The following is a 25952-nucleotide window of genomic DNA, read 5'->3' on the forward strand; positions in this document are numbered from 1 at the left end:
ATTCCTGCCCGGTGCCAGCTCTAGAACCCTCCGTCCAACCTCCCTGGGGCAAAGCTATGGTTGTTCCTGATCGGGGACCACACCGAGGCTCCCAACACACCCCTCTGTCGCCTCCATTGCCCCCAGATACTTAGTGTTGCCGCCACCACTGGGTTCATGGTAAACATTTTCGGGGAGAGCGGTAGTGGCACCGTCACCAGCGCTTTTAAGCTTGTTCCTTTACAGGACGCCATCTCCAGCCTTTTCCACGCCACCCCCTCTCCCTCTATCATCCACTTACGGATCATCGCCACATTGGCGGCCCAGTAATAGTCCCCCAAATTTTCTCCCAACACACTCCTCTGTCGCCTCCATTGCCCCCAGATACTCAGTGTTGCCGCCACCATTGGGTTCGTGGTAAACCTTTTCGGGGAGAGCGGTAGTGGCGCCGCCACCAGCGCTTTTAAGCTTGTTCCTTTACAGGACGCCATCTCCAGCCTTTTCCACGCCGCCCCCTCTCCCTCTATCATCCACTTACGGATCATCGCCACATTGGCGGCCCAGTAATAGTCGCCCAAATTCGGCAACGCCAGTCCCCCTCTGTCCCTGCTACGTTGCAGGAACCCCCTCCTTACCCTTGGGGCCTTCCCTGCCCACACGAAGCTCATAATGCTCCTATCTGTTTTCTTGAAAAAGGCCTTAGTGATCAATATAGGGAGACATTGAAACACAAATAAGAACCTCGGGAGGACCATCATCTTAATCGCCTGCACTCTGCCCACCAGTGACAGCGGCTGCATATCCCACCTTTTGAAATCCTCTTCCATTTGCTCCATCAGCCGAGTCAGATTGAGTCTGTGTAGTGTTCCCCAGCTCCTGGCTATCTGAATCCCCAGGTATCGGAAGTTTCTTTCCACTCTCCTTAGCGGTGGGCCATCTATCCCTCTACTCTGGTCCCCAGGGTGTATTACGAAGAGCTCACTCTTTCCCATGTTAAGCCTATATCCCGAGAAATCTCCAAACTCCCTCAATATCTGCATAACCTCTGTCATCCCCCCCACTGGATCCGCCACATACAGCAGTAAGTCATCTGCGTAGAGTGACACTCGGTGTTCCTCTCCCCCTCTAACCACCCCTCTCCATTTCCTGGAGTCTCTCAGCGCTATGGCCAGTGGTCCAATTGCCAGCGCGAACAGTAATGGGGACAGAGGGCACCCCTGTCTTGTTCCCCTATGTAGTCGAAAATACTCCGATCTTTGCCGATTTGTGACTACACTTGCCATTGGGGACCCATAGAGGAGTTTAACCCAGCTGACAAACCCCTCCCCAAACCCAAATCTCCTCAGCACCTCCCATAAATACTCCCACTCTACCCTATCAAATGCCTTCTCTGCATCCATTGTCGCCACTATCTCTGCCTCCCCCTCTGCTGGGGGTATCATTATCACCCCCAATAGCCGTCGTACGTTGACATTCAATTGTCTCCCCTTTACGAACCCTGTCTGATCTTCGTGCACCACCCCCGGGGGCACTCTTTCAAACAGCTACAGATAACTGCTGGAAGAAAAAAGAAAATAATTTTCCACTAATCTCACTACTGGTAACTCATAACTTATACTCAACACACTGCTAGGCTTCGAAGTCCAGGATGGAAGGTCTGAAGGCACCACACCAGCTATGAGTCACTGGTTATGTAGATGAGAATTGGTATGTTTTTAAACAGCAATTCACACTGTTGCATAGCAGTCCTTGGTCTGCAGGATCAGCCTGATGAGAGGTGCATAGCATTGCTGCTCACTGTAGCAGGTTCATAAGCACTAGAAATATTTAATCCATTCATTTTTGATAGCGAGGTGGATAGCAATTGTAAAACAATTCAATTGGCATTGCTCATCGAAAGAAAATGAAACATTTGAGCGCTATATTTTTTGCATGTACGCCCAGAAGGCAGGTGAATAGTTTGATAGTTTTTTTGAACAATTCTGCCGATTGAATGCTCAGTCATGTAATTTTGCTACATTGCAAGCGTTGATGATCCGCGATCGAAGCGTGTTCTGGATTTGCAACGACAAGGTATGGGAGAGGCTGTTAAGGGAGAATGAACTCCAGCTCGATTATGCCATTAAAATTTGTCATGCCAGCGAGCTAGCTGCGCAGCACATTAGCACTCTAAATCTCAAGCATTTTGGTGCGAAGATTGGAGAGGCCGCCAATGCCATTAGTGTGATGCACCCTAATGCTAAACATGGTCCCAGCACCGGTGGCCATTTTAAGTGACCGACCAAAACCTCCATTTCATGCAAACAATTTGGCAATAGACATTTGCAATGGCAATGTCCGGCGTTTGGAAAACTTTGCTCCAAATGCAAAGGCAAAAATCATTTTGCTAAATAATGCTTTTCCAATAAAAAAATAAAATCAATCAACATGGTTGATGAAATAAGCCTCGGAGACACATTCTTCATAGACATAATTTCTAGTGAGGACAAGAATACTCAGGCATGCAAGAAGACAAAGCTTTGATGACGATTTGCAGCAACAGTGAAGGAAATGCAAATACTCCAAAAGGTAACTGGACAGTTCCTTTAATGATTATTGAAACATTATTTAATTTCAAACTCAACACGGGAGCGAGGGCTGAGGTCGTACCAGTTTGTCAGAGTTGAAACAGCTGAGAATTAAACCACAAACGTTAAATAAAGCAGTATTACTGAAAGACTGCAATGGAAATGAAATAACTATTCCAGGAGCATGCAAGCTAGACGTAAACGTAAAGAACAAAGTTCACACAGTGAGATTTTCCATTGCAGAGGCTGAAGGTGAATCTTTACTGGGAGTGGAAGCATGTGAAGCTCTTGAGCTAGTTAAATGAGTTTAAATGACGACTGTGCTGTAACCAGTCAAAATGCATCAGTATATTCTATACTGAAAGAATTTCTTGGAATATTTCAAGGCTTTGGCACTTTACCGTTCAAGTATCGAATCCAGTTAAAAGGGAATGTGCAACCAAGACGTGTACCAGTTCCATTGAAGAAAGACTGAAGATTGAACTAGAAAGAATGATGGCTTTGGGAGTAATCAGACGCATTGAAGAACCACAGATTGGGTGAACTCTATTGTCTGCATTAAGAAAAGAAATAACGACCTAAGAATCTGTATGGACCCCAAAGATCTGAACCTAAACATCAAAAGAGAACATTATCCGATTCTGAAGAGAGGAGAAATCACATGTGAGATGTTAGGAGCAACATGTTTTCACAAATTAGATGCATCACAGGATTTTTGCCAACTCCGGTTGGATTAGGAGAGCACAAAGCTGGACACTTTTAACTCTCCATTCGGGCAATACTGTTTTTTTAAGGATGCCATTTGGTATAATTTTTGCATCAGAAGGTTTTCCATCGGGCAATGGAACACATCGTGGAAGGAATTCCAGGTGTCAGGTTATATGTTGATGATGTAATCATCTGGGGATCAACATGAGAAGAGCACGACAAAAGGCTTCCCCGTGCTGAAGAGCATCAAAAGGAATGGCTTGCAGTTGAATAAAATCAAATGCCAGTTTAATGTCGACAATATCACGTTGTTGGGAGATACATTCTGCAAAAGATATACAACCTGACCAAGAATCTTGAATGTGCCATGTCCTACTGACAAAAAAGGAGTACTCAGGATGTTAGGTTTGATAAATGTTGCTGGAAATTTATTCCTAATCTCGTGGCAAAATCTTCATACCTAAGAGAAACCATCAAGACACCATTTTCCAGTGGTCCAATGGACATGAATAGGAATGGCAAGCATTACAGGAAACATTGACAACAGCACCAGTGCTGACCTCTTTTGACCATACAAAGAAGACAAAATTCTCGACAGATGCGTCGAAAGACGGTTTGGGGGTGATGGTATTGGAACAAGACAATGATGAAAATTGGCTTCCAATTCCCTATGATTCCAGGTCAATGAGACAGAGCAAAGTTATTCTCAAATTGAAAACGAATGCTTAGGCTTAATAAATAGACTAACCAAATTCCATGACTACGTTTATGGCCTACCAACATTCTTAGTGGAAAATGACCACAGACCACTTGTCGCAATAGTTTTTTTTAAAATCTGAATGAGATGTCAACTCGGATACAACGTATGATGATGAACGTACAAAGGTACGATTTTGATCTTACCTACATGCCAGGTAAACATCGCGTAGTAACTGATGCACTATCTCGTGCCACAGGCATGAAAGAGGTACACCAGATGGATGAGGATGTGCAAGTCCACCTGAATCTTGTAATAGAATCCCTTCCAGTATCTGATGACAAATCAAGACGGATAAAGGATGAAACGACCAAAGATATAATCTTACAAAAGGTGATAAAATATCTCCACGAGGGATGGCCTAAAGGATCCTGCTCCAACTATTATAATGTTAGAGCATAATTGAGTGATGCCAATGGTTTTTTGCTTCGACAACAAAGGATTGTAATTCCACAATTGTTAAGGTCAATAATTCTTACAAAGATTCAAGAAGGGCACTTGGGAATAGAAAAGTGGAAGCGAAGAGCCAGGGAAACAGTGTATTGGCCCGGTATCAATCATGATATTCAAGTAATGGTGGAAAGCTATACACAGTGTCGGAAGCTTCTGTACAAATTGCCAAAGGAACCAATTAATCAAAAACTTGAGAGGAAACTTATTTTTCAAAAAAGAGAAGAGGTATTATGACAAATCCACAAGAAGGCTACAACCATTGCAAACAGATGACACAGTCCAGAAGGAAGATCCTGATGGAAACGGTTGGTTGAAGTATGCCAAAGTACTGCAGCAGGCAGGTCCTCATTCATATCTAATCATCACCGTTGACGGAACAGTCCAAAGGCGAAACAGGAGAGCCTTGCTGAAGGTTCAGCAACCTATTGTTATGGAATCACAAGAAGACATGTCAGCAATCCAAGGACAATGGAATAAGAGACACCTCAGCGTATAGAGCCAGAACAAAGTAAAAATGCACAAATTCAAAAAGAACAGCAAGAAACATCTGTAACAGCAAATGGAAACAAAGCACGTTCACAAGTTCAACCAATGCTTAGAAGGTCGACCAAGATGAAGAAAGCCAGACAGATTGAATATAATAGCTTATTGTCACAAGTAGGCTTCAATGAAATTAGTGTGAAAAGAAGCCCCTCATCGCCACATTCCGGCACCTGTTTGGGGAGCCCAGTACGGGAATTGAACCCGCGCTGTTGGTCTTGTTCTGCATTACAAGCCAACTGTTTTAGCCCACTGTGCTAAACCAGCCCCTAAATTTGTGATGGACTGTAACTATTTGAATGATCAAAAGAATAATGCATATCGTGTGTATTGTATTGTAAAACAAAGTCATGTTTGTAAATAGTTTACATTTCCAAAGGGAAGGGAATGTGATGATATACATAAGCAATCATGTAAATAATAATGCAAACGACCTCCAACCAGCAGGTGGCAGTGTAGAACTACCATGTGACTTTATATCTCAAGGAGTCAGGACATAGTCGTGTTAGTGGTGTGCCATTCTTGCAGTAGCTCTAGGAAAATTTATCATAATTAGTAGTTTGTAATATATTTCTCATAGTTATCTGAACCACGCATTTATTTTATAAAAACAGATTTTAACTAGTCAAGAACTAGATATTCTATTGTTCATGATTCCTGCCGGCCAAGTACCAGAATGCATTGGGGAGACTAAAATTAGGGCAATAGATATGAGGGTCGCCAAAACATTTGTTCGGAGGTTCAGGAGGAACTAATTTACACAGAGTGGTTAGAATATGAAATTTGCTATCAGTAATTAACTAATGGCAGCGTTAGATCTTCAGACAAAACCAAGGTGATTGGTTCACCACCACCATTGTAGTCTTTATGTTTGGTTGGAATTGGTGCCTTAGGTTTCAACATCTTTCTATCCTAATGGGCTTGAACCATAATTGATCAACAGAGTTCAGTTGTGAACAATCAAATGAACAAATAGCTCATTAATTTCCAGCTAGAATATAAAAATAATAACTTGGTAAAATTTTGTGAGTGTCATCATGCCCGATAAAATTATAGTCTGGGATCAGTGAAATGACTGGGAAGCATGGTTCAATGGACATGCTTCAGATATACAACTACAACACTTTAATCCCAATTCTCCAACCAGTGTGCCTTTCAAATGAAGATCCCTGAGAAGCTGCAAAGTGATGCATTTACCCATATACACCTGTTTGAAATAATATGGAATTCTGACATTTCCAATTTTCCATCAAACTGTTCCATTAGTCTACAACTTCATGAAAAATGGAAATTTGACATTTGCAAACATAAAATGTGAATTAAATAGGGAGATTGGGTGATACTGCTGTTTTCACAGAATCACACAGTGCAGAAGAGGCCTTCGGCCCATTGAGTCTGCACCGACACATGAAAAACACCTGACCTGCCAATCTAATACCATTTGCCAGCACTTGGCCCATAGCCTTGAATGTTATGAAGTGGCAAGTGCTCATCCAGGTACTTTATAAAGGATGTGAGGCACCCTGCCTCTATCACCCTCCCAGGTAGTGAATTCCAGACCGTCACCTCCCTCTGGGTAAGAAAGTTTTTCCTCAAATCCCCCCCTAAACCTCCTGCCTCTTACCTTGAACTTGTGACCCCCTCGTAACTGTCCCTTCAACGAAGGGGAACTAATGCTCCCTATCCACCCTGTCTATGCCTCTAGTAATCTAGTACACCTTGATCAGGTCGCCCCTTAGTTTTCTCTGTTCCAGTGAAAATAACCCAAGCCTATCAAGCCTCTCTTCATAACTTAAGCGTTTCATCCTAGCAAAATCCTGGTGAATCGCCACTACAAACCGTCCTGTGCAATCACACCCTTCCTATAATGTGGTGACCAGAATTACACAATACTCCTGCTGTGGCCTCACCAAAGTTCCATACAACTCCAACATGATCTCCCTGCTTTTGTAATCTATACCTCGATTGATAAAGGCAAGTGTCCCATGTGCCTTTTTCACCACCCTATTAACCTGCCCTCTGCGTTTGGTGGCCTATGGACAAACACACTAAACTCCCTTTGTTCCTTGGAACTTCCCAGTATCAAACATTCATAGAATACTTCCTTGTCACATTATTATGAAAATGTATCACCTCTCACTTTTAAGGGTTAAATTCCATCTGCCACTTTTCTGCCCATTTGACTATCCCGTCTATATCTTCCTGTAATTCAAGACACTCAACCTCACTGTTAACCACCCTGCCTATCTCTGTGACATCCACAAACTTACTGATCCTACCACCCCCCCCCCCCACACACCAACTTCCCCCGCACACACACACACATGCACATAGTTATCTATGTTGTTTATATAAATTAAAAATAATAAGGGAGCCAGCGGGATGCCACTGGACACTGGTTTCCAGCCATTAAAGCTGCCGTCTGTCATCATACTCTACAGCTAAGTGTGGTAGTCACCACTGTTGTATATAGTACACATATGAGATGTAATACTGTAAGGCTCCTGTACTACAGGTATGGGGGTAGATCCCTGCCGGCTGGCTCCACCCAGTAGGCGGAGTATAAATGTGTGTGCTCACTGAGCTGCAGCCATTTCGGCAGCATCTGTAGGAGGCAACACATCTCTGCGTAATAAAGCCTCGATTACTCTCTACTCTCGTCTCGTCGTAATTGATAGTGCATCAATTTATTAATGCTCAGAGACACAGAAACTACGGATCCTGTACACACAGTTGAGCTCCGATATTTTTCCTGTTATCCGGGACGCATCCAACTACACTGAGGCCATGGCGCTTCTGAAAGAGAACTACACACGGCCGATCAACAAATTCTACGCCAGGCACCTCCTGTCCACACGGCAACAACTCCCCGGTGAGTCATTGGAAGATTTCTGGCGTGCCCTGCACGCTCTGGTGAGGAACTGCGATTGCCAGCAGTTTCGGCCGTTGAACATTCTGAACTCCTAATCAGGGACGTTTCGTTACGGGCATAGGGTTGGCGTACATCCACCAGCGCCTCTTAGAAGGGGGGTATGCTCGACCTCGCAGCGATCTAGAAACTCACAACCTCGCTAATGATAGCCTCCCGTAATGTACAAGCGCACGCCCCCGACTGCACGGCGACCCCATCCTGGACATCGTGGATCCCACCAGCGACCGCCACCAGCCAAACCCAAGCCTGCGCCGCGCAGCAGCCAGCCAGCCCAAGTGCTATTTCTGCGGGCAGGCAAAGCACCCCCGCCAGCGCACTCTGCAAGGCCTGTGGGAAGAAAGGACATTTCGCTGTGGTGTGCCAGGCCCGGTCGATCGCCGCTGTAACCAGCCCCCCATTGTTCCTGCACCCCCCACGTGCGACCCATGGGTGCCGCCATTTTCACCCCCGCAACCCACGTGCAGCCCGTGGGTGCCGCCATCTTCCACCCCATCAGACCTCATGCAGCCCATGGGCGGCGCCATATTTAACGCCGCCCGCCACGTGCCCCCCGTGGGCGCCGCCATCTTCGCCGCCATTTTGGACGGCGCCTCAGGACCCCTGCTCGTCGGGCACCTCATCGGGCCACTCATCACCCGCAACCGCCGCCGACCAGCCCGGGGCCCACCAACACCAGCCACCGCTCGCCTCCATCACGCTCGACTAGTCCCGGCCACGCAACCTCGCAACCGCAACGACGGTGAAAGTCGATGGCCACAAGACACCTTGCCTTATCGACTCCAGGAGCACGGAGAGCTTCATCCACACCGATACGGTGCTGCTCCCTCACAATACACCCCATTACCCAACGAATCTCCCTGGCCTCCGAATCGCACTCCGTAGAGATCCGGGGTACTGCACCGCCACCCTCACCATCCAGGGCACAGAGTTCAGCAACTTCCAGCACTATGTCCTCCCCAACCTCTGCGCTGCCTTGCTACTTGGCCTGGACTTCTAGTGCAACCTCCAAAGTCTAACTCTGAAATTCGGCGGGCCCCTACCACCCCTTACCATATGCGGCCTCAAGACCCTTAAGGTTGACCCACCTTCCCTGTTTGCGAACCTCACCCCGGATTGCAAACCCGTTGCCACCAGGAGCAGACGGTACAGTGCCCAGGACAGGACCTTCATCAGGTCGGAGGTCCAGCGGCTACTGCGGGAAGGCATCATTGAAGCCAGCAACAGCCCCTGGAGAGCCCAAGTGCCAGCTGTACAGACTGGGGAGAAACACAGGATGGTCATTGACTACAGTCAGACCATCAATCGGTACACGCAGCTTGGCGCGTACCCCCTCCCACGCATATCTGATATGGCCAATCAGATTGCACAGTACCGGGTCTTCTCTACAGTGGACCTGAAATCTGCCTACCACCAGCTCCCCATCAGCAAGGCAGACCACCAATACACTGCGTTTGAAGCAGACGGCCGCCTTTACCACTTCCTTAGGGTTCCCTTCGGCGTCACTAATGGGGTCTCGGTCTTCCAACGGGAGATGGACCGAATGGTAGACCGGTACGGATTGCGGGCCACCTTCCTGTACCTGGATAACGACGTCACCATCTGTGGCCACGACCAGCAGGACCCCGACGCTAACCTTTCCAAATTCCTCCACACCGCCAAACTCCTGAACCTAACGTATAACATAGAGAAGTGCGTGTTCAGCACCAACCGCTTAGCCATCCTTGGCTATGTGGTGCAAAATGGAGTTCTAGGGCCCGACCCCGATTGCATGCGTTTCCTCATGGAACTCCCCCACTGCCCCAAGGCCCTCAAACGAGGTCTGGGGTTCTTCTCATACTATGCCCAGTGGGTCCCTAACTATGCGGACAAGGCCCCCCCACTCATTCACTCCACAGTTTTCCCCCTAACGGCCGAGGCTCACCAGGCCTTCAACCGTATCAAGGCCGACATCGCCAAGGCCGCGATGCACGCGGTCGACGAGACCCTCCCCTTTCAAGTCGAGAGCGATGCATCAGACGTCACTCTAGCTGCATCAGACGTCACTCCAGCCGCCACCCGCAACCAGGCAGGCAGACCTGTGGCATTCTTTTCCCGCACACTCCATGCCTCCGAAATGCGGCACTCCTGTGTCGAAAAGGAGGCCCAAGCCACCCTTGAAGCTGTGCAGCATTGGAGGCATTACCTGGCCAGCAGGAGATTCACTCTCCTCACTGACCAAAGGTCGGTTGCCTTCATGTTCAATAACACACAGCGGGGCAAGATCAAAAATGATAAAACATTGAGGTGGAGGATCGAGCTCTCCACCTACAATTACGAGATTTGGTATCGTCCTGGTAAGCTCAACGAGCCCCCTGGTGCCCCATCTCCTGCATCCGAGGTACATGTGCCAGCGCACAAGTGGACCGACTCCGGGCCCTACACGATGGTCTCTGTCACCCAGGGATCACCTGGTTCTTTCACTTCATAAAGGCCCGCAACCTACCCTACTCCATTGCGGAAGTCAGGATGGTCACTCTGCGCGGAGTGCAAACCGCACTTCTACCGGCCAGACCGGGCGCACCTGGTGAAGGCCTCCTGTCCCTTTCAAAACCTCAGCATGGATTTCAAAGAGCCCCTCCCCTCCTCCAACCGAAACACGTACTCCCTTAATGTGGTCGACGAATACTCCAGATTCCCCTTCGCCATTCCATGCCCCGATATGACATCCGCCACAGTCATCAAAGCCCTCAATAGCATCTTCACTCTGTTCGGTTTCCCCGCTTACGTCCACAGCGACCGGGGATCCTCCTTTATGAGTGATGAGCTGCGTCAATTCCTGCTCAGCACATAGCCAAGGATGAGGGCATTGCCTCGAGCAGGATGACCAGCTACAACCCCCGGGGAAATGGGCAGGTGGAGAGGGACAATGGGTCGGTCTGGAAGGCCGTCCTGCTGGCCCTACGATTTAAAAATCTCCCGGTCTCCCGCTGGCAGGAGGACATCCCCGACGCCCTCCACTCCATCCAATTGCTACTGCGACTAATGCAACCCCCCATGAACGTCTCCTTGCCTTCCCTAGGAAGTCCACCTCCAGGGTTTCGCTCCCAACATGGCTGGCAGCTCCAGGACCCGTTCTCCTCCGCAAGCACGTACGGCTCCACGAGGCAGACCTGTTGGTCGAGAGGGTACAGCTCCTCCATGCAAACCCGCAGTACGCCGACGGCCACCAAGACACAGTCTTGCTGGCTCCGCCCAGTAGGCAGAGTATAAATGTGTGTGCTCACCGAGCTGCAGCCATTTTGGCAGCAGCTGTAGGAGGCAACACATCTCTGTTTAATAAAGCCTTGATTACTCTCTACACTCGTCTCGTCGTAATAGTGCATCAATGCTCCACAGTGTTCCTAGCTGCTGATCCACCTCCGAAACCCAGGCTTCCAGGAGCTGCAGCTGGAAACATCTCCTGCATCCATGTTGGCCCCGGATGCTGGAAATGTTTCTGGATTCCCAAATAGAGCAGGCGGAGAAAACCACGCCTATGTTCTCCTGCCATGACTTCCTAGAATTAAAACTTTAAAGGACTCTTAAAATCAGATAAAGGACTCTTAAAATCAGATCATATTAAGTACTTTCGGGCCCTTCTTCCCTTGACCTTATTAATACAGAATATAGCCCTTCCAAACTATAAACCACAAAACGTTCTGAACTATAAGCGATAATAGTAGAATAAATACTTAATGTCTGTACTCACTGAATCAGCAATCTCAACTTGCCCCACATCACTTTCAAATCTTGGTGTCACCTCAGGAGCTCCACCTCTGGACTGAGTGAATGTATGTTGGGTTACTCCTTAAAAAAATTCCCGCTGCTCTGCTCAGTTGTTGCTCACCAGATTCACTCTTTCTCTGTGACTCCTGGTGCTCTGTACTATAAATTGTTACTTAAATTCCCTCTTTCCCCTCATGCTACAAATTCCCTAAGACTTTACTCCTGTTCTTTAAAATAAAAGTAAACACTAAACCTACTCATCAGTCAGAGAAAAGAGGGGAATGATAACCTCCTCCCTGTTTCACCAAACTCCAGCTGCACTTAAGACAGCACTAATTACTTAGGTTGTCTTAATAATCAGACTGTTAATTACTCAGGTTGTCTTAAAGATCAGGGTTTATTTACATCAGAGCTGCATAGACCTGCAGGGAGTTATAAAGGTCATTGTTGAGGCCATTCAAATGAAGTGCATAGACTAGTTCCTGGACGTAGGCATTGTCTTATGAGGCGAGATTGACGCGATAAGGCCTATGTTCCCAGGATTTTGGAAGAATAATAGGTGCTCTAATTGAAACATATGGGGAGGGATTCTCCGCCCCGCCATGCCACACTTCTGCCCCAACCCGCCAGCGGGATTCTCCATTACGCCAGCCGGTCAATGGGGTTTCTCATTGTGAGGCAGCCCCACTCGTTGGGAAACCCCCGGGCGCCGGCAAAATGGAGAATCACACCGGCTGAGAATCCCACCCATGGTATTCCAAGGGTAAATGCTGAGAAAATGTTTCCCCTCATTAGAGAATCTAGAACATGAGGGTGACAGTGTCAAATTAAGGAGTAGCCATTTGGGACTGAGATGAGGAGAAAGTTCTTCTGTCAGAGAATGTGAAATTTGGAATTCTTGAACCCAGGGGAAATGGATCTTTAGTCACGGAGTATAATTAAGACAGAGTTTGTGAGATTGTTGTGTATTAAGGAAGCTAAGGAAAATGAGTATAATGCGAGAATATGGGGTTGAGGCAGAAGATCAACTATGATCATATTGAATGGAGGAGCAGACTCAGAGGACGAATTGGATCTACTCCAACTCATTTCTTATGTAACATTTTATGAAACAATAAAGGAATCATATTGCGTGAGTATTGATAGACTTTTATAGTTTGACAGATTGGGGGAGAACATGGAGACATGCACTTGAATGACACATCGTAGGTATAGTCAAGATATTCATAGAATTTACAGTGCAGAAGGAGGCCATTCGGCCCATCGAGTCTGCACCGGCCCTTGAAAAGAGCACACTACTCAAGCCCACGCCTCCACCGCCGTAACCCAGTAACCTCACTTAACCTTTTTGGACTCTTAGGGCAATTTAGCATGGCCAATTCATCTAACCCGCACATCTTTGGATTGTGGGAGGATACCAGAGCACCCAGAGGAAACCCACGCAGACACGGGGAGAACTGCTAACTGCGCACAATGACCGAAGCTGGGAATTGAACCTGGGATCCTGGAGCTGTGAAGCAACTGTGCTAACCACTGTGGTACCATGCCACCTTATTAGGTGACTCTTTCCACAGAGGGTACTGAGCTTCTGGAATTAATTGCTGTGTTGTGAGGTGGATGCTGATTTTTCTACAAGCCTTCAATAGGGAGCTCCATTGTTTTATGGCAAAGGCAGAAACTACACTGTAAAGAACGTCAATGGATTTACAGTTAACTGAGTCAATGTTACCTGCTGACCTGTTTTTGATTCTCTGAGGGGTTTGAAGAGAAACTTTCCAAATTTGATTTTGCGTTTTTGGGTCTGATTTTCTGTGGCTTTTTGGGAGATGTGTATGGCTATGCAGGGAAGATGGGGCTATGAATGTTTCTTCAAGCTTCATGTTTTGAATCTTGAGGATGGCGAGAAATCGGTGTTCGCCATCCCAAGAGTCCGTGTATAATGCACCGCGGCCAACTCACTAAGTCGCCCTGTGATTTAATGATCAGTTGAGCATTGATTGGGCAGGACATCGACTGCCCTTGGAAGGAGGTTCCACACCTTGTGAGAGCTGACGGCCAATCAGATTGACCAAAAGCTCTTTAACCTGGCCAGGCAAAGCTCCATAGTGGCCAGAAGCGGTACTGCACTACTCTGCCTGGAATAAGTCCCAGGACCTTTAAGAAATGAAAATGAAAGAAATGAAAATCGCTTATTGTCACAAGTAGGCTTCAAATGAAGTTACTGTGAAAAGCCCCTAGTCGCCACATTCCAGCGCCTGTTCGGGGAGGCTGTTACGGGAATCGAACCATGCTGCTGGCCTGCCTCGGTCTGCTTTCAAAGCCAGCGATTTAGCCCTGTGCTAAATAGCTAAATAGCTAAAAGCTATTTAGTCCTGTGTTAAATAGCTAAAAGCCTGTGCTAAAAGCATGTCCCGGGGCCCTGGGGGTGGGAGGGTAGGGAATGTCTTTAGAAGCATTCCCCCCCACCCCCCTACACCTCAGAACGTGCTTTGGGGAGAGAGCAAAGCTCTGTCGTGAGTATGGGACAGGCTCAGTTGACCAACTTCCTCTTTTGCTGCATATCAGTTTTGCATGTTCAACGTTCAAGCCTGTATCTTTGGCAATTTCTTTGAATTTGAAATTGAATATTTGATTAATAAAGCTTTATTTTGTGTTTTACAGAATTTCTTGGAAACTATAAGTGCAGTTATCTCTTTTCTATCTTTCGATACATGGAAAATTCTCACAAACACACAAAATGAAAATGATCCCAATCCTAGTTCTCAATTATTACAGTCAGTGGAAAATTTTAATACTCGCCTCGTTCTGCAGAATGACACTTTAAACATCAAAGAAGAGAATCTTGAGCTCCGAGCTGCTAGAATGTTTCGTAAGAACAATAACTTCTCTATTAATGAAACCTTTGCTAATTTTCCCATCAAGGAATATGCCAATTTAAGTGCGAATATATTAATTTCCTCTGAAGAATTTGAGGATACACCAGATGCCACAGTCATCACAATTGCATATCCAACATGGATTGATATTTTACCCAATAACACAACCTTCGGTGGAAACCTTTTTATTAATGGTCTTGTTGTGACAATAACATTAAATGTTAAGAACCCTGTTAACATCAACTTGACCTTCTCACGAAGAAATCGCACGTTTGATCTGAACACTGCCGTGTGTGCATTTTGGGATTTTAGTGGCAATGGTAAATGGAATGACGCTGGCTGTAAACGTGAAATTAAGGGGGAAAATATCATATGTAACTGTGAGCATTTGACCTCTTTTTCGATGTTAATGTCTCCTGATTCAATAGACGACCCAGCTTTGGGGTATATAACTATAATCGGAGTTGCTGTTTCAATTGGATGCTTATTAATCACGATTACTATAGAGGGCATAGTATGGAAGCATGTGACCAAAAATAAGACCTCTTACATTCGCCATCTTGGAATTCTGAACATTGCGGTAAATCTCCTGGTAGCTGATATATGGTTCGTTGTGGCTTCAGCTGTAGATCCAGGAACAAGGGCTTGCACAGCTGCTACTTTCTTCATTCACTTTTTCTATCTTGCCTTATTTTTTTGGATGTTAACCCTGGGCCTTCTACTTGTGTATCGTTTGCTTTTCCTGTTCCATGACCTCAGTAAGTCAGTTATGATGGGAATATCATTTAGTATTGGTTACCTATGTCCATTAATAATCTCTGTCATCACAATCGGTGTTACCTATCCAAGAAACAGTTACACCAGAGAAGATGCCTGTTGGCTCGGCTGGGAGAAAGAATACCCTTTACTTGCATTTGTTGTACCTGCACTGGTTATAATCGCAATCAACCTCATTGTTCTGATTGTAGTCATATTTAAGCTGTTACGACCAACAATCGGGGACAGATCCAGAAGCAATAATCAGGAGAGAAAAACATTCAAACAAGTTGTGAGAAGCATTGCTGTGCTAACCCCAATCCTCGGCCTCACCTGGGCATTTGGAATACCAACTTTTCAAAAGGATTCTTCTAAGGTTTTCCATTATATCTTCACAATTCTCAATGCTTTTCAGGTATGTTTAACCTATACTTTTAACTTCTAACTGTTTATAGTTAACTCATATTTAATGCAGTCAAGTTCATGTAAAGTAATTATCACCAGAGAGGCATGTTCCATGCATTAAATATGTCATAGATCATTCCTTTTAAAAAAATATTTCTATTCAAGACATTTTCATATATACAGACAGAATATCTACAAGCAATTGAATAAAATAGCAATTCAATAAACAACCTACACCCACTCCCTCCCTCCTGCTCCCCTGACACCAACATCCCGCCTTCCCCATTTTAACCCCCTTGCCCCCCCCACCCTTGCTGCCCCCTCAAACCTACCTGAAGAAATCAATGAATGGCTTCCACCTCGAGGTGAACCCAACTGCCGACCCCATCAAGATGAACGTAACCTTCTCCAGCCTCAGGAATTCGACAGATCACTCACCCACACCCCGCTTATGGCGACTCTAGTCCCATCACCCGAGCAAAATCCGTCTCGGGGCTTTCAGAGAGGAAAACATTGGCGTCTCTCATGACCATGAACCCTTGGGTCTTCCGACACCCCAAATATTACCACCTCTGGTCTCGGGGCCACCTCCACACCCAGTACTTCAGACAGCACTTCCGAGAACCACCTCCATCTTGGACACGCCCTGAACACATGGACATGATTCGAGGGCCCCACCGCACACCGCCCACACCCATCCTCTACCCCCTCAAAGAACTTACTCATTCCCGCCACCGTCATATGAGCCCTATCTACCACCTTGAATTGGATGAGGCTTAACCTCACACATAACAGGGACGTGTTCACCCTCCATAAGGACTCCACCCACGCCTTGGTCTCCACCTCCCCTCCCACCATCTCCTCTTGCTTAATATCCCCTGCTAGGGCTCCCCCCCACTTCATCAACTCTTTATCGTCATTTGATAACTTCCACTCCCATATTTGGTCCTTCGACAGCACCTTGTCCTGCAACCCCAGGAAAGAACGGCACCTCTCTCCTTACAAAGTCCCGAACCTGCAGGTACTTAAAGCTGGAACAAAGGGAGTTCATGTGTACCATAGCATGTTTGTCCATAGATCTCTGAAGCTAAAAGGTTTATAGGGTGGTAAAAAAGGCATATGGGACATTCGTTTTTATCAATACGGGCACAGATTGCAAAATTAGGGCAGTCATGATGGAGCTGTATAAAACTTTGGTGAGACCACAGCTGGAGTAGTGTACGTAATTCTGGCTACCACATTATAGAAAGGATGTAATTGCACTGGAGGGGGTGCAGAGAAGATTCACCAGTATGTTGCCTGAGGGGCATGGACAGGGTGGATAGGAAGCAGCTGTTCCCCTTAGTTGAAGGGTCAGTTAGGAGTGGTCACAAGTTCAAAGTGAGGGTTGGGAGGTTTAGGGGGGATTGGAGGAAAAACGTCTTCACCAGAGAGTGGTGACGGTCTGGAATGCACTGCCTGGGAGGGTGGTAGAGGCGGTCTGCCCCACGTCCTTTATAAAGTACCTGGATGAGTATTTGGCATGCCATAACATTCATGGCTATGGGCTAAGTGCTTGCAAGAGGGATTAGGTGGGCAGGTCAGGCCTTTCATGCATCGGTGCAGACTCCATGGGCCAAAGGGCCTCTTCTGCACTGTTGTATTCTGCGCTTCTGTGAAATCTAGAAACCAGCCCATTGACCTTCCTGCAAAACGACTTGGGGACGAAGATTGGAAGGTTCTGAAATACAAACAGAAATATTGGAAGCACTGCCATTTTTATTGCTTGCACTCGCCCGTCCAGTGACAGTGGCAGCACATTCCACCTCTTAAAGTCCACCTTCACCTGCTCCACTAACTGAGCCATGTTCAGCTTGTGCAACTGCGCCCAGCTCCATGCCATTAAGATACCCAAATATTGAAAATGCGCCCCCACCGCCCTAAATGGCAACTCCCCGAGTCTCCTTTCCTGCTCCCTAATCTCAAGCGGGACCACCTCGCTTTTTCCCCACATTTAATTTGTATCCCAAGAACCGTCCGAACTCCGGCAGGATCTCCATGATGTCTGCGATGCTACCCACCGGGTCCGGAATGTACAGTAGAAGGTCGTCCATATGCAATGAGACCCTTTGCTTGACGCCCCCTTGTTCAATCGCTCTCCAGTCCCTCAATGCCCTGAGCGGCATTTCCAAAGGCTCTATCACAAAGCGAAGAGCAACGGGGAGAGCGGGCACCCAGCCTCGTACCATAATGTAGCCCGAAGTACCCCAAACGCACTATGGTTCATCCCCACACTTGCGTCAGCGCCTTATACAGCAACCAGACCCAATCTACAAACTCCTGCCCGAATCTGAACCGCCCCAGCACCTCCAACAGATTCTCCACATCCATCGCCACCACTACCTCCACCGCCTGCCCCTCCAGAGGCATCATGATTACACTGAGTAGCCTCCTCACATTCACCGACAACTGCCTCCCTATTTGATCTTCGCCTATCACCCCCGGGACACAATTCTCAATTAGCAGTGCTAACACCTTCGCCAACAATTTGGCATCCATGTTCATTTATGATATCGGGCATGTAAGATCGTTTTATCTCTCCTCGGAATAAGGTACTCGGTCCGGTTGAAGAGGTGTCTGACACGCTTTATTTTTCAAGAATTCGCTTAATACATTCGCACAAAACTAAATCAAAACTCAGATCAAAATAATACATAAACCTTTTGGAAAAGTGAAAAGCCTTCTAAGTTTTGAGATAAGGGAGAGTAAAAGAAAAGGCTTCAAAATAAAAGTAGTTTCAACAGATGTTTCAAAATGAAAGTAATTTCCACAGATGCTTCAAGAATCTCGGAACGCTAAAATTCTCCTATTAATCAGTCATACGGATCACATTCTTCAGGAAATTCTTATCTATGGTTTAGCCTCTTATTTACTTTCCTTGATTCTAATTCTCAGCTGAGACCTCCCCCGATTCGTTCAGGGAAGTGTCAATCACTTAACAGGTGATTAGACATTAATCACTTACGCCAAATTAATTATTATCTCCCGGACACAGCATTGTTCCCATGCATTCAATCCCACGGTCAAACTCTTTGCGTCATGTCTAGCCTTAGCTATGCCTATCAATCTAATGTTATTAGATTGTTGCAAAATCTATTGAATGTACCTTCATATCGCTTCTTCAGACATATTTGTACAGGACATCTTTTGAAACATTTGTCAGTATCTATATATAGATAGTCATGGTCAGAGTTCAATAATTCAGTCATTTTTTTTTAGAATTTGATCATGCTTCTACAGATTCAGTCATTTTTCAAGAATCATTTTATTTTCCAGTATAGTTTTAGCTGATTTTCTTAAAGGACCCTCTAAATAATTGTTAATTGCAATAGGATGGTACGACCCTCGCTGTTCCGGATCCTTATCCTTCTTTAAAATCAGGGAGATGAAAGCATGCGACAATGTAGGGGGGATTTCCCCCCTCTCCCTCGCTTCAATGTACGCTCTCACCAGCAGTGGCCCCAGGCCCGCACAAAACCTTTTATAAAACTCTACCGGGAACCCTTCTGGCCCCGGGACCTACCCTGCCTGCACCATGCCAATACGCTCCATCATCTACCTCAGGCCAATTGGAGCTCCCAGTCCCTGAACTAGCCCCTTCTCTACTTGGAGAAACTCTAACCCATCCAGGAACTGTTGCATCCCCTCCTCCCTGGCTGGGGGCTCTGACTTATAGAGCCTTCTATAAAATGCCTCAAACACCCCATTCACCTCCTCAGTGAGGTGGCCATGACTTCTCCCATGTCATTTAGCTCCACATGGCAACCCTCACCCACTCACACACCTCCTCCTTGTGGCCGCTGCAGTCCCATCCCGGGCCACTTGCAAATCCACCTAGTCCGGCACATGGTCGGAAACCACAATCACCGAATACTCCGAGTCAGGCACCACCGCCAGTAACGTCTTGTCCAACACAAAAAATCAATCCAGGAGCACACCCGGTGCACATGGGACCTGTGGAGGTTCAGGAGGCCGAGGGCAAAGGAGTTTTGAAAACCCCATTGCTCTCAGCCTCCCGAACATCCACGGATCCACTCACCCTATGCGCTCCATCAACCCACTCAACCCTTTTGCCACTGTCGTAGACCCTTGACGACTTGGGACTCCACCGATCCAAGCTCGGATCTATGATCATGTTAAAATCTCCTCCCATAATCAACCGTGGAGAGTCCAAGTCTGGAATCTTCCCTAATGCACTACATAAAATACACATCATCCCAATTCAGAGCATTGATGTTTACCAGAACCATCGACATCCCCTCCAACTTTCCACTAACCATCACATATCTCCCCCCCCCCCCCCCCCCCGGATTGTCACAATGCTCCCCAACTCGAATGCAACCTGCTTATTAACGAATACCAGCCCCCTCGTCTTCATATCCAGCATTGAATTGAATGAAATACCTGCCCCACCCATCCCTTTCTCAACCTCGTCTGGTCTCCCAACTTCAAATGCTTCTCCTGAACAAAAGCCACATCTGCCTTGAAATTCCTTAGATGTGTGAACACATGCGACCAATTCAACCCCTCACATTCCACGTGACCACCGTGGTCGGGGGTCTCCCCGCCCCCTTCCCCAACCAATTTGGGCCAGTCTCCTGCCCACGTCATGCGACCCTCTAGGCCCCTCCTCGGATGTTCACATTCATCGATCCCTTCCCAACTGCGCCACACCAACCACACCCATGTCAGCAATCCTTACGCGCCCCTCAAACAATGAAACAAACCCACCCCCCGCCCCACGCCTTCCTCCTGGCAACCACCCACCTCACTCGTGTTAACTAGTCCACCAAGCTAGCATGGTGGCCCCTACCCAAGGCCTCCACGCATCCTTCCTCACTCCAGTTCCCCTCCACTGCCAACCATCCATCCCTAAGAGTATCAGAAGGCACACCCACCATCGTTGCTCCCCCATGAAAACCTGTCCCTGAAAATCCAGTACCGAACACTTTAAGGAGCACACAAAATTCCTCCAAAGTTCAATGGCCTCACACTCATCTCAGTCCATTGTCCCTCAGAAATTCCATCGCCTCCTCTGGCATGTCAAAATAAAGCTTTTGCTTCTGGCAAGTCACCCACAGGCGGGCCAGGTATAATAGCCCAACCCTCATCCCCTTTTTGAAGAGGGCAGCCTTAATCTGGTTAAACCCGACCCTCCTCCGCACCCTGGTACGCCCACAGCTCATTCCCTTCCCAGGTACATTACCTGGTCTGTTTCTCCCATCGAAGGAATTTCTCCTTGTTCAGAAAACAGTGGAATCGCATCACATCACCCTCAGCGGCTCGCCCGCTAGTGGTCTCCTCCTCAGTGTCCTGTGCGCTCAGTTCCCCTCCAGGGTTCGATCAAAGGCCCCCTCCCCTATCGGGTTCTCCAGCATCCTTGCCACATAAACCGTGGGCTCCCCATGTTCCATGCCTTCAGGCATCCAGACAATCCTTAGATTTTGGCATCTCCAAATCCTCCACCTCCTCCCTCAGCATTTTTGTCTCTCCCGCATCACTCCCACCTCAGCCACCTATGAGGCAAATTGCTTCTCGTGCTCACCCACCACCTCCTCCACTTTCTGGATTGCCAGGTCCAGGCACTCCTGTCTCTGCTCCACTCACTCAATCCCAGATCTCAGCGGCTCCACAATCTTGGCCAGAACTTCCAGGTCCTCTTTCCTCTGCTGCAGGAACTTATCATTTAAGAACTACGCCAACTGCTCCTTCGACCACTGGGCCAGCAGCACAGCCCCTCCCTTGTCTGCCGCCAGCTTTACCTGTGGCGCACCATGAAGACTCCTGCTCCAGCAGCACTTTCTTTCTTGCACCACACCTTGGCTGTGGATCCATCCACCAGCAACACCCGAGGAGTAAAAACGTCCCCAGGCACTATTTTCCATCAAATACTTCGCCGTTCGGGTGGGGAAAAGAACGAAAAAGAGGGGGAGCCACCAAATGGGCGACCACCCACTCCATGGCCACCTACTCTTCCTAGATCATTCCTTAACATGTGCATATTTCCAGGCAATTTCCAGCATAAGGTCAACACAGTAGAGGAAGGAGAGCATTAAAGGTAGTTATCTTGGGCGAGATTCTCCGACCCCCCACCGGGTCGGAGAATCGCCGGGGGCTGGCGTGAATCCCGCCCCCGCCGGTTGCCGAATTATCCACCACCGGATATTCGGCGGGGGCGGGAATCGCGCCGTGCCAGTTGGCGGGCCCCCCCCCGCGATTCTCCAGCCCGGATGGGCCGAAGCCCCGCCGCTAAAATGCCTGTCCCGCCGGCGTAAATTAAACCACCTACCTTACCGGCGGGACAAGGCAGCGCGGGCGGGCTCCGGGGTCCTGGGGGGGGGGGGGGGCGCGGGGCGATCTGGCCCCGGGGGGTGCCCCCACGGTGGCCTGGCCCGCGATCGGGGCCCACCGATCCACGGGCGGGCCTGTGCCGTGGGGGCACTCTTTCCCTTCCGCCTTCGCCACGGTCTCCACCATGGCGGAGGCGGAAGAGAATCCCTCCACTGCGCATGCGCAGGAATGCCGTCAGCGGACGCTCCGCGCATGCGCCGCCCGGAGATGTCATTTCCGCGCCAGCTGGCGGGGCACCAAAGGCCTTTCCCGCCAGCTGGCGGGGCGGAAATTCATCCGGCGCCGGCCTAGCCCCTTAAGGTTGGGGCTTGGCCCCCAAGATGTGGAGCATTCCGCACCTTTGGGGCGGCGCGATGCCCGACTGATTTGCGCCATTTTGGGCGCCAGTCGGCGGACATCGCGCCGATACCGGAGAATTTCGCCCCAGGACTGTGAGACAAGTTAGAGTAGCACTGTTTTGTGTGAGATTTGATGATAACCATATTAATCTTTATTAGTGTCACAAGTAGGCTTATATTAATATTACAGTGAAGTTACTGTGAAAATCTCCTCGTCGTCACTCTATGGCACCTGTTCAGGTACACGGAGGGAGAATTTAGAATGTCCAATTCACCTAACAGCATGTCTTTCAGGATTTGTGGGAGGAAACCAGAGCACCCGGAGGAAACCCACGCAGACACGGGGAGAACGTGCAGACTCCGCACAGATAGCCACCCAAGCTGGGAATCAAACCTGGGTCCCTGGTGTTGCAAAGCAACAGTGCTAACCACTGTGCTACCGTGCAACCATTATGTAGCTTCTTTCACATTGTTAGAATGCTTCAAAGACAATTTTGGAAATGTAACCATTACAATGTCGGCAAAAGAAATGATTCTAATCTTAGATGGGTCAGAAGAATTCTTCCATGTGTTTGTGTGACAAAAGTTTGAACTTTTGGGATATATAATTTTGTCCGAATTAGATCACAGAAAGTCATTGCTCTTTGAGTTAAAATTTCCTACTGCATAAAGATTGGGTTGTAGAGGTCAGGCGTGAACTAGCTCTTGAGAGATCGTTCAGTAATTATAATATGATAATGAGGTGGCTATCTCAGATGTTGGTAGTTTTGGGGATTTCTGAGCTCAGGAATCCTGACAGCTAAAGAGAAATAAGAAGGAAGCAGTAGTTGTTTGTTTTTCCAGCATGGCGTGTGGGCAAGGTGAAGCAGGAATTCTTCCTATGAACCCCTCTTGTCCTGTAACTTTCAGAACTCGCTATCTCCAGATCCCATCTCCAGAAGCTCATCTCCCCCTTTCACTGGAGCCCCTCACTGAGAGCTCTTCTTCATGGTGTGAACCTCACTGCCTGTGATTAAAAGACTCCACCATCCCTATGATCTCTGAACCACCTTCTTCCTGTGAACTTCAGTCCCCAATCCATGTGATCTTGCCCTTCATGATCTCTGGAATCCCCTTCACACAATCTCCTACCCACCTGCCCCTCCACCCATATAATCTCTGTAAGTTCCAACTCTTCATGATATCTGTTCCCCCTTCTCAGGAGCTTACCCCTGGCGATCTCTGTATCCTCATCTATGTGATCTCCAAATCTCCTCCCCACAATCTCCAGAAATCCCCCCAACCATAAACGTTCATGATGCCGTCTCCAAAACCTCCCCACCCACTACCCAGGCACTCTCCCTTCAATTTACCCCCTGTGATCTCCAGACATAGGAGCAGAATTAGGCCACTCGTCCCATCGAGGCTGCTCCGCCATTCAATCATGGCTGATATTTTTATCATCCCCCATTCTCCGGTCTTCTCCCCATAATCCCTGATCCCCTTGTCCTCTTCACAGCCTCTTTCCATAATCTCTACATAATCCATCCAGGATCTCTCCCTCCAGTATCTCCAGACCTCGTCCACGATTCCCAACTGCAATATTCCAAAGCAGCTTTCCCCACAGAGCTACCAGCCAACCAGCTATTCAACCTGGTCAGCTTCAGGCAGGAAATCTACCTTCCTCATATTTCGCATTCACTCATTATCTCCTCTGGCCACACACCACATTGTAATGAGGGCCATGGGATACAAAAGCAAGGAAGTTATACAAGGAAATGTTTAGGGAGATAGTTTAAAACTTTAGGGCCAAGGCAACTGAAGAGCCAAAGCTGCCAGTGGAGTTTATAATGGGCCAGGGTTTAGAGAACCCCAAAGTATATCATGGAGTTCACCTGACCTACAACTGTTTATAGATTTTGGTTATAAGGAGCACAAGGGCCCACTTTCCAGGTATTATGCAACAGAGACCTTGGACGGGATTCTTCGACCGTCCCGCCGGGAGAGAGAATCCCCGGGGAGCGGCGCGAATCCGTCCCGCCGCCCCGACGCCAGCTGCTGTGTTCTCTAGCACCATTTTACGGGCGAGGGCGGGATTCACGCCACGTGGTCGGGGGCAGTCGGCAGCAGCCCCCCCGGCGATTCTCCGGGCCACTACGGGGCCTGCGCCTGTCCAGTTTTGGCATGTCCCCAGAGTCTTAGTCCCCATAACGGGAGAATCCCGGCCCTTAAGTATTTTTAAACAAAACAATTATTATTCTATGAATCCAGGGAACATTTTACAAACACACAGTAAACAGTTTATCAAGTACCAACACAAATAATCCCCACAGATACAATACTTTATAGGTAACCCTTAATAACCTTCCTAACAACATCCATAAATCAAATGCCCTTTTTAACAAAGACAGCAGGTTTGAATTCCCTACAGAAAGCAGTTATCACTTTTAAATTATCATGTGATCAGGAGACATTCTTTAGCATGCTGAGAGAGAGATCAAAATACACCTCCTTGTTTGAATGCAGCTCCCAACTGAAAACAAAACCAAAAATTCAGCTACAAAACAACTTCCAGCTCAAAACTAAAGTAAAAGCCAGATACACAGCTCAGCTCCACCCACACAATGACATCACTGCAGCTATTTGATAAACACACTTTTCTTAAAGGGATCCTCACATGACAAGGTTATAATTAACAATAAGAGGACAGAACCAATGGTACACAGATCTCAAAATATTGGTGGGCAGAGAGTGGATGGTGCAAAACTGTGAATAGATCTGTAAACCAGGATAAGAATTTCAACCATCCTGACCATTCTCTGCAATAGAAACTTACAGGTTTGAAAAGGGGACAGGATTTGATTATGATTCTGGAGGGTATGGGCCTAAAACCAGCAGGGAATGTTTTTGTGGGAGAAGAAGGAAAATAGATTTCCAGGCCTGCCAGCAGCCTGCTCTGATAAGATTGGTACTGGATATCACTGGTGAAAAGAAACCTCTGCTGTCAAACCAGATTGATTTATTAACCAATGGTCAATTCAGAATAAGAAATGCAATGTTTTGAAAACAATTGTTTGCAATTTGTGAAAGATCTATTGCTTATCTGCTTAAGAATATCTTCCTTTTTTAGGGACTCTTTATTTTGGTCTTTGGAACATTCATGGATAATAAGGTGAGCTATGACCGCCATTCCCACCATTTTCCAGCATTATTTATTTTCACTTCATCTAATAAAAAAGTTTTTTCTGCTGTTAACTCAGGTACGAGAAGCATTGACAAAGAAATTTTCATTGTCAGGATTTTCTTCTCGAGCGAAGGTAAGGTTTGAACAATAGAATGGGAGATAATTACCATCTGAAAGAGAAAAGATATATAAATGCTTAGATAGACACCCTTCCTCAGAACTGATATAAAATGGAATTGGTCGGCTATTGCGAATGCGAACAAACCACTGGGAATGGGAGGACAATAAGAATGTGCACCATATATTTATGTATTTGACACAATGTCCCAAGCTCCAATTTGGAG

The 25952-nt window shown here is 47.4% G+C and overlaps 1 protein-coding gene across 1 annotated transcript in view; it reads left to right on the plus strand.

Moving 5' to 3' along the window:
• Nucleotides 1–25608, plus strand: part of LOC140411467 (adhesion G-protein coupled receptor F2-like) — a gene marked incomplete at its 3' end in the record, with an annotated part of 138317 nt that extends 112709 nt beyond the window's left edge. Inside the window, exons 10-11 of the mRNA XM_072500564.1 lie at nt 14342–15727; nt 25555–25608. Of these exons, the coding sequence (XP_072356665.1) occupies nt 14342–15727; nt 25555–25608 (1440 nt within the window). The remainder of the gene's footprint in view (nt 1–14341; nt 15728–25554) is intronic.
• Nucleotides 25609–25952: the final 344 nt, after the last annotated feature.

This window comes from Scyliorhinus torazame, chromosome 4 (genome assembly GCF_047496885.1).
Source record: "Scyliorhinus torazame isolate Kashiwa2021f chromosome 4, sScyTor2.1, whole genome shotgun sequence".
Lineage (NCBI taxonomy): Eukaryota > Metazoa > Chordata > Chondrichthyes > Carcharhiniformes > Scyliorhinidae > Scyliorhinus > Scyliorhinus torazame.